At 41.2% G+C, this 12,974-nt stretch overlaps 1 protein-coding gene across 1 annotated transcript in view; it reads right to left on the reverse strand.

The window, feature by feature from the left end:
• Positions 1-12,974, reverse strand: part of CHCHD6 (coiled-coil-helix-coiled-coil-helix domain containing 6) — a 109,229-nt gene that overhangs the window by 34,693 nt on the left and 61,562 nt on the right. Inside the window, 1 exon segment of the mRNA XM_019473428.1 lies at positions 7,201-7,271. Coding sequence (XP_019328973.1) covers positions 7,201-7,271 — 71 coding nt within the window.

Genomic DNA, 12,974 nt, shown 5'->3' on the forward strand with positions numbered 1-12,974 from the left:
TCTTCCAAACGCCACTTTTTTGGGCCAAATGTTACGATCGTGGTTGGTGCGGTATGTGTATATCCCAGACAGGCAGGTAACAGACACTTCCAGGACTAACAAGGAAAAGAAAAGGATAGGAAGGAAGAACCAACCCCAGCAAGGTCCTCTCACAGGAGGCTGAGTACCACCTGATCTTGAGACTCCAAAAGCTGATGGGACCCCATATTCTAGAAACCTATTTTATCAGAGTAACTTCATGAACTATCAAAATCACACCAAATAAATAAATAATAAAATAAATTAAGTCATCGAAGCCTGGTCTGATGGCAGAGATGTTTTTTCTCTCCCTTTATAAGGGAGGAAAGGACCTCAATCTCTCATCAGCCAACAACATCAAACACCACCAATTTCCTCTGTGCAGATGGATCACCACGATGGAAGGTGTCCACAGCCGTCCTGCCACAGTCCTTATTTCCTCAGAAGGTGGAGATACAGAAGCTCTGACCTACAGAACAAGCTATTTCTCTCCTCAGATTTCCCCCACTGGTACTTGCCTTTGGTCTCTCCTATCATCCCTCCATCACTCCAGGAGGAGACTCTGACTCAACAGTAAGTAAAGACATTTTGCACAGCGCGTATAATCCAGAATCAGGAATACAATTACTGTTCAAAATAGCAGCATTGCCCTTGAAATCAGTTGCTACTGAATTAATGACCAGATTGTTAGGAGTGTTACCTCAACTTTGCCTTAGGCTGCTAATTAGCAAACAAGTCATTAATTCACTGGTAACAAGTGGTTTCTCAGGCATTATTGCTTCTGACATCTTTAATTCACCACTCTTTTTGGAAAGCTTCCCCAGACAACTTTAACCTCAATCCACTACAAATCAACCCCGTGCCACTACCACCATCTCACTATACAACACACACGCTGGAAGACAGAGGCAGAAAAACACAGCAGGAATAAGCTGAGCTGGGTCATTAATTAATAGTCATGATACTTTTGCAACTCAAGCCAAGGGGAGGGGGGGACCAAAGGCACAAGAAGTTCTGGACTTTGGTGTGGGCCTGTCATCACATCTAGATACACAATAAAATACTCTGAAACCTAGAGAAACCTTGTTTCCACCGTGGTACCCAGAGGAATATGTAATTCCCAATCTGAGGGCAGAGATCTACTGCTATTTTCACTGCATTCTGCGTGATAAAGAGCTTTGAACGGAAATATTTCATGTACTCTGATGCACAAAGTATGTCTGAGGTTTGTTTTAACAGCTGCACAAATATCCATGCTTTTGAAAACAATCTGGATTTAGCCTGCCAACAAACCCTGATCTAAGGGTTTTATAATGGCAACATGACTACAGAATACAAGTGCTTTCCATGTAAAAATCGATAGCAATAGAAACATCCCTAATTGACTACATAGTCTCTTTGGCACCTCTTCCTTTGCTATTCAGGTCTTATTTTATAAATCCCAAAGTTCTACCAATGTACCTTTGAAGAAATGCTCTTGCAATTTTGAAAAGATATATTAATATTTTACACCAGTTTTTCAGCACTAACAGAACTGCAATCTCAGTTCATTGGACTGATTTATTAGTCATCCTTCATTGTGCATGATATCATCATGCAGACAATACTGTGAACACTAGATTAGAACATTATTTTACTAACTGGGCAAAAGGAAAGTCTTATTTAGAACCAGTATCTTAGTATACCCCAAGAACTGAACTTCAGAAAGAAGATTTGACAGCTTGCATAAAGTATACAACCTAATAAACTTTCAAGATTTAAAATTTGGTGCAAAAAAGAATAATCTGGCCCAACTGGAACATTTACACAAATCCACTTACACATATTCGACTTCTATTACCACAAACCATATTCCTAAAGTAGTAGGGGAACATACCTTGCTTGGAAATCAATGCACTGGTACAAACAGTTGCTTAACAACGGGCCTTCCAGAATACGTAAAGAAAATGTTTATATGTTAATGTAAACGAGTGAAAATCTTTGTGAGGCAGAACTGAAAATGATCAGAAGGTTTTTCTTTCAGTAAAATTCACACCATGTAAAATGACACAAAGTCAAAATTGACTCATCTACTCTTTTACCTTCTTTTGAAATAACTTTGGGGAAACTCATGCCTTATAGTCTCTTACAGCAGTATTGCAATTTCCTACTAAGAGCAACTTTATAAACGTGAGAAACAGCAAAGCTTTGACTAATAACTCATCTCTTTATTTAAAGATTACACGAAACAGACTCAGCACAGACAGAAGTAGGAAAAACTAACACAAACCAAGTGCTGAGGGAAGAACAGCATGGGGATGGAGCCAAACCATTTTTTGTGAAGGTATCATCATTGCAGGGCACAAAAGCACTATGTTGATATAAGGCTGGGGATGAGCTCCCAGCAGTAATCAGTCTTTTATTCCTGAAAACTCTTAAATCCCTATTGCAGAGGCTCTTAATTTCAACACTGAATTAATCATTTATCTAATCTAATGATAGGAGAAATCCCAGAGCAACTTTGAAAACTATGATGTCTTTACCCTCCCTCTCCTTGGGCTTCACGACTGTCCACATAATAACTATTTCAGAGCTTGACTCCTGGGCACAGCCCTCTGTTGAAATACCTGAGGCCTCGTAGTACATTTCAAGATTAATAAACTCAAGTATCACCACATAAGTATCTTATAAACTTTCCAGATCTACACAAACAAGAAAAAAAAGAAGAAAAAAAGAAAAGGTAGTTCCTCCAGGTTCCAGTTAGTGTTGCCATTTTAATTGAGGGGCCATCAGACTCGTAAAATTTTGTGCAATTCAATAAAACCTTCATTTCCATGAGTACTGAAAGCAAGCCATAAATTCCCTGTTCACAGCGGACAGTCTATCTATGAACTTTCTCCCCCTACCCCCACTGAGTCAGTGTGGTTCTCTACTCCACGTTCAGCCCAGGAGGATACTTACTACGTGCCAGTTTCTCTAACATAATCACCTTAAATACTCATGTCCATTAAGTTTAAAGATCTTAGGACCGTTAAATGGAACTCTTAGATACTAAGTCCCATATGGAGTAAATCTCTTTGGCAGTTTCTCCATTGGAAAGCTGCCTCGGATTCAAGGCTGATCCCTATCAGGATAAGATACCGATGTTCTTTATGCACTCCTTGATAACAGTGCAAAGCATATGCTGTCCTCTCAGCACAACATGCAAAGCAACACAGCCATCGGTAAGCAGCTTCAGAAAGAGTTCTGCAAACTATAAGGAGATCTCAGAGGGAAACTGCTTCAGAACAATTTTATCTTTTAACAGCTTCCTAATCCCCTCACTCCACTCCTGTAGCTTTACCTTTTAGAGAGAGTCACACCCCCACCCATGCCAATTCTTGCATCCAAATTTAACAACTACAAAAATAAAATAAAAATGTGATAAGACAACCTTCACAAAAGAAAATAAATAAAATTTAAAAAAAAAACCAGCATTTTGAGAATAAATCTAGAGTGCCTGCACTAAGCCATAACCTCTTTACTGATGTTTTTTTCCTTCCCCTTAACAGATTCAGGGACTGTAATAACATTTAATCCTCAGAAGCTAATCTAAATGTAACACTCAAAAGAAGACAAAGACAACGCAACAGAAAAAAAATTTGGCCACTGCCTTTTGGGAGTGCTGCTTTATCGCCGGAGCGAGCGCATTAATAGAGCTTGGAATGAAATGCCATTTTAGTCTCTGTAGCGGGGAGGGGATTAGCAAGTTGTCTTCTCTAAACCCAGTCTGAGTCATGGCTCTATGAACACTGAGAAAAGGATGTGGAATGAAGTGAAGGGCGGGGAGCACTGGCTTTTTATTTACACGCTGCTTCCTTTGTGGGTGGTTACTGATGTGCACAGTTTGCTAAACAGGGAAGGAAGGGGGGAAAAAAGTTCTAGGTCCCCAGACTTTAATTCTGTTGGTTAACAGAAGAGAAAAATAATAATGCACCAATTATAACAACATCATTGAGACAATATGTCCGTGGCAACTGTCCAATTCACCACAGCATGTAAGCAACAAGGGCAAGTTGCTTAAGGTGCTGAAAGCTGTGCTCAGTGGTTTCTTGTTGCTAGGATCTTCTTCCTGGGAGAAAGAAACAGGTTGGACAGAGCCCAGAACAAAGCAGAAGGAGACGCTGTGGTAGGAGGATTGCAGAGACAGGAGCAGGCTGGGTTCAGGTGAAGAGGTGAGGAGCAAAGTCAACTGAAGAAGTCAGGCCATGCAGGCATCAAGCCTAGCATCCTACCTTGAAGTAGAAACCAAGAGTTAATGACTGTGTCGGTGATTTAATATGAAGCTCAGCACTAAGTACTTCACTTCTGTTTCTATACAAAGGGAGATAGGAAGGTCACCTGCCTACCTCGCAGGCACGCTGTGAAGGGTCACTGGTGGAAAGCTTGTACAATATTCCTAAGTCCTGCAATGCTTGATAATCACTAAGGAGAGGAAATAGTCTGTGGAACACTTGACCACTTGTGCAGAGCTGTAGGTGTTGATAACGGAATTACAAAAGTCAGTAAGTGCCAAGAAAACACTGTTTTTTTGTTTCAGATATTTCTTATCTTTGCTTCAACATGGACTCCGAAAAACAGGGTACTCACTGTGGAAACAGCCTCAGCTCTATTCCCCTCTTCTTCCATCAGCTATGCTAATACACAGTGGCAGAAGACAACAAATACAGGGTAGATAGGTCTCACAAGGCACAAGTGCCAGGGGTAGGTCAAAGAGTTCAGTGAAAAAGGGATGATATAAGCTAGGGAAGAGACACTATGGGAAAAAGATGCACTCTCCTCTGCAGATGGAGAAAGTGCCACTCCTGGTTTCCTTTCGTTACAGGAGCTGTCGTAGTCCAGCACTGGAAGCAGGCAGACCTGCGCTTCATTCATACTTCGGCTATATTCCAGTTCATGTAATTTTGCTGGAGTGTCAGTTTATTCCTGCCAACCAAGCTACAAGATCTGCACAAATCAGTCTTACCTATCTTAGCACTTACTGTGCTTGTGTGTCTAATAAGAAAGCGCAAAACAGGATGAGCAAACTATTCTTTCCACTGAAGTCACAGCATCTTGTAATTTATTACCATAAACATGCCGTAGAAAGACTTGAATGTACAACACCTAACAAGAGGACCTCACAACATGCAGACTTCAAGTCCTACCAATTAAGCATGAATGCCAATGTACGAAGGAAGTTTCCCTGTCCCTGTCCCAGCCTTATCATGACCCACATGTGAGGCATGTGCACTCTTTGAGCGTGTTTGTACGGCGCGTTGTGCACCAAGGCGATGATCCCAAAAAGGATCACTGCATACTGCTGTAAGAGGTGCATACACTGCAGGCTGATGGGGCAAAGCAATGATTCTTCCTGCATGTACAATTATCAAAGGGCATTATCCCAGATCATGCACTCCAGCACACAGCTCAGTGCAATCCTGGCTATTGCTGGCAATTTCTACTGTAAAGAAATAGAAAGTATGATGTTCACCTTCTCCCTCAGTTTCACTAGTGCCACACAGCTCGTCCCTTCTCAAGGCATCCCCCAGCCATGTTATCTTTTCACACAAAATTCACATTAGGGCAGGTGTCTCTTTCGGCTGCGAGGAAGAGAGCCTAAGGAGTCTGTCCCGTTATGACGGCTCAAGTTCATACGGCCTTCAAATAGAAGGGCTTTGTACAATAAGGCCAGAAGCCAGGGACTGGCAGATGATGAAGGCTCAAAGAAAAGGGAAAGGAACCCCTAAGAGACCATAAACACATTTTCTGAATCTTGAAAGAAAGAAGTCATTAGCATTTGCGTTGGTCTCAGCCACTAGCCATTACGAGAAATGGTTGCATTCCTGAGTTTCCTACATTACCAGTCTTCATCTCCACAAGAAACAGAAGAGACCAAATGAAACTGAAACCTCAGGAACCAAACTTAAGAGTACTATAAAAAATAGGTTAGTAACAGTCTGTAATAGCAAGTAAAGAACATAATCCAAGGTCCCAATCTCTTCCTTTACAAAGTCACAAGGATAAATCATTGCTACATGTGTTCCAAACAACTGATCGCACATCTGCGGAAGCAAATCCAAGAAAAGACTGAACTGATCAGACTGTCAGAACTTTATGTCCTATGAATTTTTAAAACTTATTTAAAACCAGAATTTAGAATTCTACTATGGAAAACTGCATGAAAATGCACGCAATGTGTTAGCTGCCTTGTTTTGGCTTCTTTAGCAACTTGACTGTCCAAACAGAAATATGAAATTACAACAGGTTATGTGATGCTTTGGCAGCCAAACATAAATTTAAATAAAGACAGCACAATATACTGCACACCCCACTAACATATTCATCACTACTATATTATCTATTTATGCAATTAAGTATCATACAGTCTGGACTGGACCCAACTGGACTACATATGTTGCTACTCCAGTTTACTGCATGTTGGCCAACTGTTTACCCAACTGAGATCCGAGTGCTGCTCTTGATAGTGTAATTGCTTTGGACTCATTAATATTAAAGAATTATAGAAAATATTTTTTCTTGGACAGCTGTTAGTGCATGTGGAACAATAAGCTATATAACACTACTGGCAAATACAAATGGAATTTAGACACTAAATATGCTCATGGTAAAAAGACAACGTTAAAGGTCCGCTAATTGTGCTAAGGCCAATAAAAAAGGTCAGAAAAATCATTGCACCCATTCTAAGAAAACATTCATGATAATTACAACTCTATTTTGACTGAAATTTACAGGGGTAAGATTTAGGCTGTTTACCTTTTTCTTCCCTGGACAATGAAAATTTTAGAAGTGGTGCCATTTTTCCTACTCCCATGCACTAGCCCAATGCTGCAATGTGTAGGTTAAACACATTGGGTCAAAGTTTGAACAGATTAAACATGTTCCATTGCCATTTTGAAAACCCTAGTAAATATTCCCATTTAATGTGAATTTTCTAAGTCCATGTCTTCTCGCTCATTCTCCCGTGCAAGATCTAACAACTTTATACTAAATTCTGTCAAGCTTGGCACAGAAGGAGAGGATGCTAGCTTATAACTCCTCAGCCCCCTAAATACCTGACAGGAGGTAACTTCACACTCCGTTTACGGGAATATCGAGAGGCTACACACAGAGCATTATGAAATGCAACTGGAACTGCTGAAAAGAACAAAAATGACTCCTCACTTTATCCACTCCTCTGCCTTGGTGGCTGCCTCCTGGTACTGCTCGGATGTCAGCTTGTAGATCTCTGCATTCTGAAACAAAGAATATAATGCTCAGCTCTAAAAATTAAAGGCATCTCAGATCTTATCCCGTCACAAAGTTATCATCTATAATTAATAAAGATTTCCAACAACAAACAGCATATTCAGTTCAAAGAACACAAAAAAATGCTTAAAAGTTGATTTTCTTTTCAGCAAAATGCATCAAGGCCACAACATGTCCTCCATTCCGCGCTTCACCTTTGTGAAGGGAAAGAGGGGAAAAGGTCACTAACAACCAACTGTCAGCTTTGATTATTCCATGTAACCACAAAAACAAGGTGTTTCCAGCACCCAGTTATTTTGAGTTAGGTTGTGTTTTGTTCTCTTTTTTCCTTAATTGCTGTGAAGGATCTTGTAAGTTACTGACATGCAAGTATCAAAATTGGCTGCTAGCACTGGAAAATCCATTTTACATTTCAGTGCTTCTACTTATGTTACTTATTCTTTAAAAGAAAATTATGCAGCCTGTTTCCCTTTTAACAACATAGGAAGGTGTATCAGGTATCAGTTAAGGCACTGCCAAACAGAGTCTGGAGTGTCTTGCTGCAGGGCTTAAGAGGTTTGCATTAAATTCTCCTGAGCTTGCATGGAAAGAGTTTTAGTTCACAACTGCTCAGCCGCTGAACATGGAGGATGAATTCCTCCTCTCGGCTGCACTTACAAGCCTCCCAGGCACAAACAGCAGAAGGGAATGGCTGTGCACCCCCAGCAACTTCACTGCAAGGTCTTGTGTTACTAAACTGCTGATAGAGCTGCTTTAGGCAAAGCCTCTGGACTTTATACTGAAATAGCTGCAATTGCCTCACTCAAAACTCATCTGCAAGGCCCTTAGTCTGAAAAGGCACATGCAGAAAATATGCACTAATCAATCAAAAAAGTGACAAAATGGTACTGAAAGCGAGGACAGCTATTCATTTAGGGCCGGTTCTAGCTGCTATCTCATCTCTCCCCAAATTCGGTCATTTTATATAGAATACTATTCTTGCTCTTCTTCATTTATTTTCCCATAAATGCAGCTGTGGTCCTGCACATGATGAGACGACACATATTGTTCAGTGGTTAGAAAAAGGAAAGGACAGATATAACCCAAGTTCTATTAGCGGTTCTGCCACTTGTGCAATCTTGGACGAGTCACCATTCTCCATCTGCAAGCGAGGGATAACAGCTGCCTGTATCAGTGAAGTTGTGTGAAGCTTAGCTAATTGGAAGGTTAATACAGGTTTTCAGAGCCTAGGCTTCAAGGTGCTATATTTAAGCATTTTATCTCTGGTGCCTGAATTTATGTCACATACCGAAAAACCCACAGAACAGACTTTGCTTTTCCAAACTTTGACCTAGGAGACAGACTTAAACTGAGAAATCATGGATGAGTAACCACTTCAAAATGCATTTTGCCAGCAAATTGTCATTAAATTTTTCATTTACTTACTTGTTACATAATGGTCAAACTTCTATGCTATTAAACCCATTTTACTCCTTCCTATAATAAAAAGTTCAGCTTTTAATGGAGCCTTTTTCTCTGTCCTGTAAACAGATCTCATGACTTTCAGCTCCCTGCTGTTACTTATTCACACATGAAACCACAAGACCTGTGCTTCATTAATTAAATTTGCCATTAAAAATTAAATAATGTGAATAAGTAGATGTAAGCATTATCTCCATGGGTTTCATAAGTCTCACCATTTCTCCAATTACTATCCAAGCAATTTTCATATTTCATACTGTCTGATTTCTCAGAGGGACTGGATTTGAGAGATCAAAATGAGAGAAAGTGGGAAAGAGAGAAAGCAAGGTAGTGAAATTAAACATTTTTCAGGCAATAGGAAGTAGCCCCGTCAGATACTATTAGCCTGCAGCACTCTGCAGTGAAACAACAGCAGGAGAGGAAAACAGGAACAAATATGTTGTACGTGAGACCCACCATGAGGTTGGCATTTAACCCACCTAAAGAAAGAAAAAATAGCCAATAGATTAATTTATTCGTTGCGCTGTTGATTAAAGTGCTTGTGGCACAACCTTGCCTAGTTTATCAGAGAGAGAGTTCAACTGCCCAGTACTATGGTCAGCCCCATCTGCAACATCAACTACAAACATGGACAAAAATAGCTGGGAAAGAAACCAGTATGAAATAGCTCTGGATCCTAAAGCTGATGAAAAGCAGGCAAGAGAGAACCTGAATGGAGAGGCAAGAATCTCAGTGAGAGAAAGGAGGAGAGACCCGACCTCAAAGAAACCACAAGGAACAATGCGAAGATCAAGGAGGGGCACAGAAGACCTTCAACCTGAAGATGAAAGCTGCTGAGTTTTAAAAATGCAAAGGAAAGTTCTTTGCATGTGATCCAACTGGGCCTCTTGCCTTTGAGTCAGACTTCTCTGCCTCCTTCTTCCCCCCTCCCCCTCAAAAACCCTAAAAACCAGTGAAGCAGTATTTCCAGTGCTATGAATCAGTATTTTTAAATGCTTCCCCAAGTAAGAAAAACAGTTTTACCATTTAAACCTGAGTTCGTTCAACAAGCAGACTTGATAAACAGGTTTTCCTTGGCCTCTAGGCCCTTTCCTACCTTGGGAAAGTCACATTCACTTTTTGTCCTAAACACTAAATGAGCAACAAATGGGCTAAATGAGCAAGAGACAGGCCTTTCAGCATGGGCACAGTCATGGCAGGATCTGTGATTTGGGGCTTCTACTTACAGAGAATAATTTTCCAAGTATCCTCATCTATACATCTTCAGATGTAAGATCTGCTTCATTTTCAGTATTTTACCCTGTCACACTGTGACAGCAGGGGATAATGTTCCAATGGCCTACAAAAATCTAGGACTTTATGATAAGGTTGCAAATGAGGAACCAAGCCAGGAACCACCTATGCACTTCCCGTGACTTACAGCAGAGCCACCCACACACAAGGGCTATTCAGCAGGATCAAGGTGTGGTATTTGCACTTGAAACAGTCCAAGTTGCCCGTAGTCTTAGTGAAGTCCTTTAGCTTCGTAAAACAATATTCAGTTGCACAGTAAAAGAGAACATTCAACACAAAATTACAAGACATCAACGCTGCTTTTAATTTACTCTCACAATATTTGATGCTTGAGATAAAATGGCAGCTCACAAAGGAAAAGTTGAACATGAGACCTCAACTATTATTAAATAAAGCTCCTGGCAGTCTTAGTTGCAGAAATAAGTTTAAAAACATGACCAAAGGACACCAGAAGGGCTCAAATAACGAGAGACACAGAAAGAATGAATGAACCACCTAAAATGTTTCACTTCTCTCAATAAAGCTGAGCCTTAGGGGAGCCAACTTCAGAACATCAGAGCTTTGTCATATGGGGAGAGAGCTCTCTAGAGAGGACAAACAAACTAAACAAAGAAATGTTAGTTTGAAAGATTTTCCCCTGCTATTAAATGATGGTTCGTAGCAAATAATAAAAACACCAAGAAGTTATAAAAATACATAACTAGAGCCTAAAGACCAACAGAACCACTTTCTTTTACCCTGCTGCTTTTCTACAACAGATTTGTTGCTATACCCTTGCTCCCCCACTCCTCCCAAAACACTCTTGCACTAAAAATTCCCCTTCCAAAGGGAACCAGTTTTAAAACTTAGAGCTAAATTTGGAGTAATTTTAATTCAGCATTCCTCCTTGGCTGCAAACATGCAGAGAAACTCCAACACTCACTACTACACCTCGCTACACTGTCCAGGCCCTTTCCACAACATATAGCAAAGAAAGTAAGAAAACAATATAGCAGAAGACGGAGTTCTCAGGGTTATTTCAGGAAGGAAAGTAATTGAAGCATAAAGAGAAAACCCTGCCAGCTCATTCTCACATTGACATTAAACCACATTCCTTACAACTTCAGTGAAACATGCGCTACTTGCGGTAACACGTAAAACAGAAAACCAAGCAACGCAAGCATGAGGAACTAGAAATCAATCAGATTTTAGGCAAAATTCTTCGTGAACATCAAGCAGCAGCAGCAAAAACCTGACACCAGGACACAGATTTCTCCATCAGGTTCAGTCTAGGTCAACAGATCAGAAGGCGTCTGGATTAAAAAAAAGCCAACCCCAACCACCATCACCACAGCTATCTTGAGATATTTTGACACCTCAGAGTATAGAAGCTTGTCAGTGGTCACAGTGCTTAAAGATACAAAGAGGATTAACAGCTGTTGAAATGCTGCCAGCCTAGATGAATGCTAGTGATACCTCTGATGAAATGGAGCCGGCCAGCGGAGGCCTTGACAAATGCTGCAGACAACAGCCGGGGGATTAGATGGTACAATCTGCCTTGCACCTGACAGACGCGTTGTTTCGATCCCCTCTCCTGCCGTCCGCGCTCACCAGCTTCCAGCAAACCTCCCACCACAAGCCCGACTCGAGCTGAAAGGAGTATGAGAGGCGGTGCCGCATGGCAGGGGGAATATGTGGTGTGCCCCGGGAGTAGGAAACACTGCAAATTTGGGAGAGAAAGGGGAAAGAAAAGCAGAGGTTGCTTCTCATGTATCAAATGTCAACTGGGAGACGTTCAAATTCCTGTTTTCAGCTGCTTATAAAGCCAGAAATAAGACCTCACACCATCCTGATAAAGCAGCATGATTGCCACCTGCCCACATGCACTTGGGGACAGGGAACACGCACGTGCCCTGGACACAGCTGCTGCCACGAGGAACAGTGGGAAGCTACAGAAAAACTTCAGATAGTGCAGGCTTCGGGAACCACCTTTGCTCACAGCACTGCCTAAGGGAAGCAAAGGTACACTCGGGGACCACACAGCTCACTGGGTCACTGGTTCACACGCACTATAAATCAGGTTGCTCATTCTCATTGCTCAGAAGTCTCATGCAAACAGCTCCTAAGAGATTTGGAAAATTACCCCATCTACTTGCACCCCTCCCGCAGGTACAGAGGCAGATGAGCTGAACCGATCTGTTCACTGGACGACCCTTTGGATCTGTTAAAATCAACCTACACAATCAATCACTGCTATCAACTTTGGTCCAAAACAGGGAGTTTGGGAATTTCAGGACACATTGCAAGAAGCAATCTCTTCAACTCCTGAGTTCACTCCTCTTGAGTCCCTGCTCAGCTTGTTTGTTGGCATCAGCTAGCATTTAGCTAAAAGAGATCATTCACATTTTCTCCTTCCTATCAAGCGCAAGTGCACATACACATAGAAGCTGATTAACAAGGAAGAGAAATATGTATATAAAGCATATCACGAGACCATAGAAGCCAAGGGTTAAACTGCTTTTATGCGAATTCAGATGTTTTTTCTCAGAAGGTAATAGAGGAAAGATGCAAGCAACTACAAACAGCTTGCTGATACGGAAAAAAGATTTTTTTTTTACCCAAAGCCAACTTCTAAACACAGCTCTGTTGTTTGCTGTTCATGTGTGGGTTCATCCACTCTTCCCGCTGAGACCAATAATGAAATGAGAGCATTGAATTTGTGTCATTCTATTCTTTCCTTCGGCAATAGGCTGTAAGATCATAAATTCTGGATTAAGATTCAGAGGGGACAGAAAAAGAGCAATCATAGAATCATAGAATAGTTTGGGTTAGAAGGGACCTCTAAAGGTCATCTAGTCCAACCCCCCTGCCGTGGGCAGGGACATCTTCAACTAGATCAGGTTGCTCAGAGCCCCGTCCAACCTGACCTTGAATGTTTCCAGGGATGGGGCATCTAC

Source organism: Aptenodytes forsteri, unplaced genomic scaffold (assembly GCF_000699145.1).
Source record: "Aptenodytes forsteri isolate BGI_AS27 unplaced genomic scaffold, ASM69914v1 Scaffold53, whole genome shotgun sequence".
NCBI classification, from domain to species: Eukaryota; Metazoa; Chordata; class Aves; order Sphenisciformes; family Spheniscidae; genus Aptenodytes; species Aptenodytes forsteri.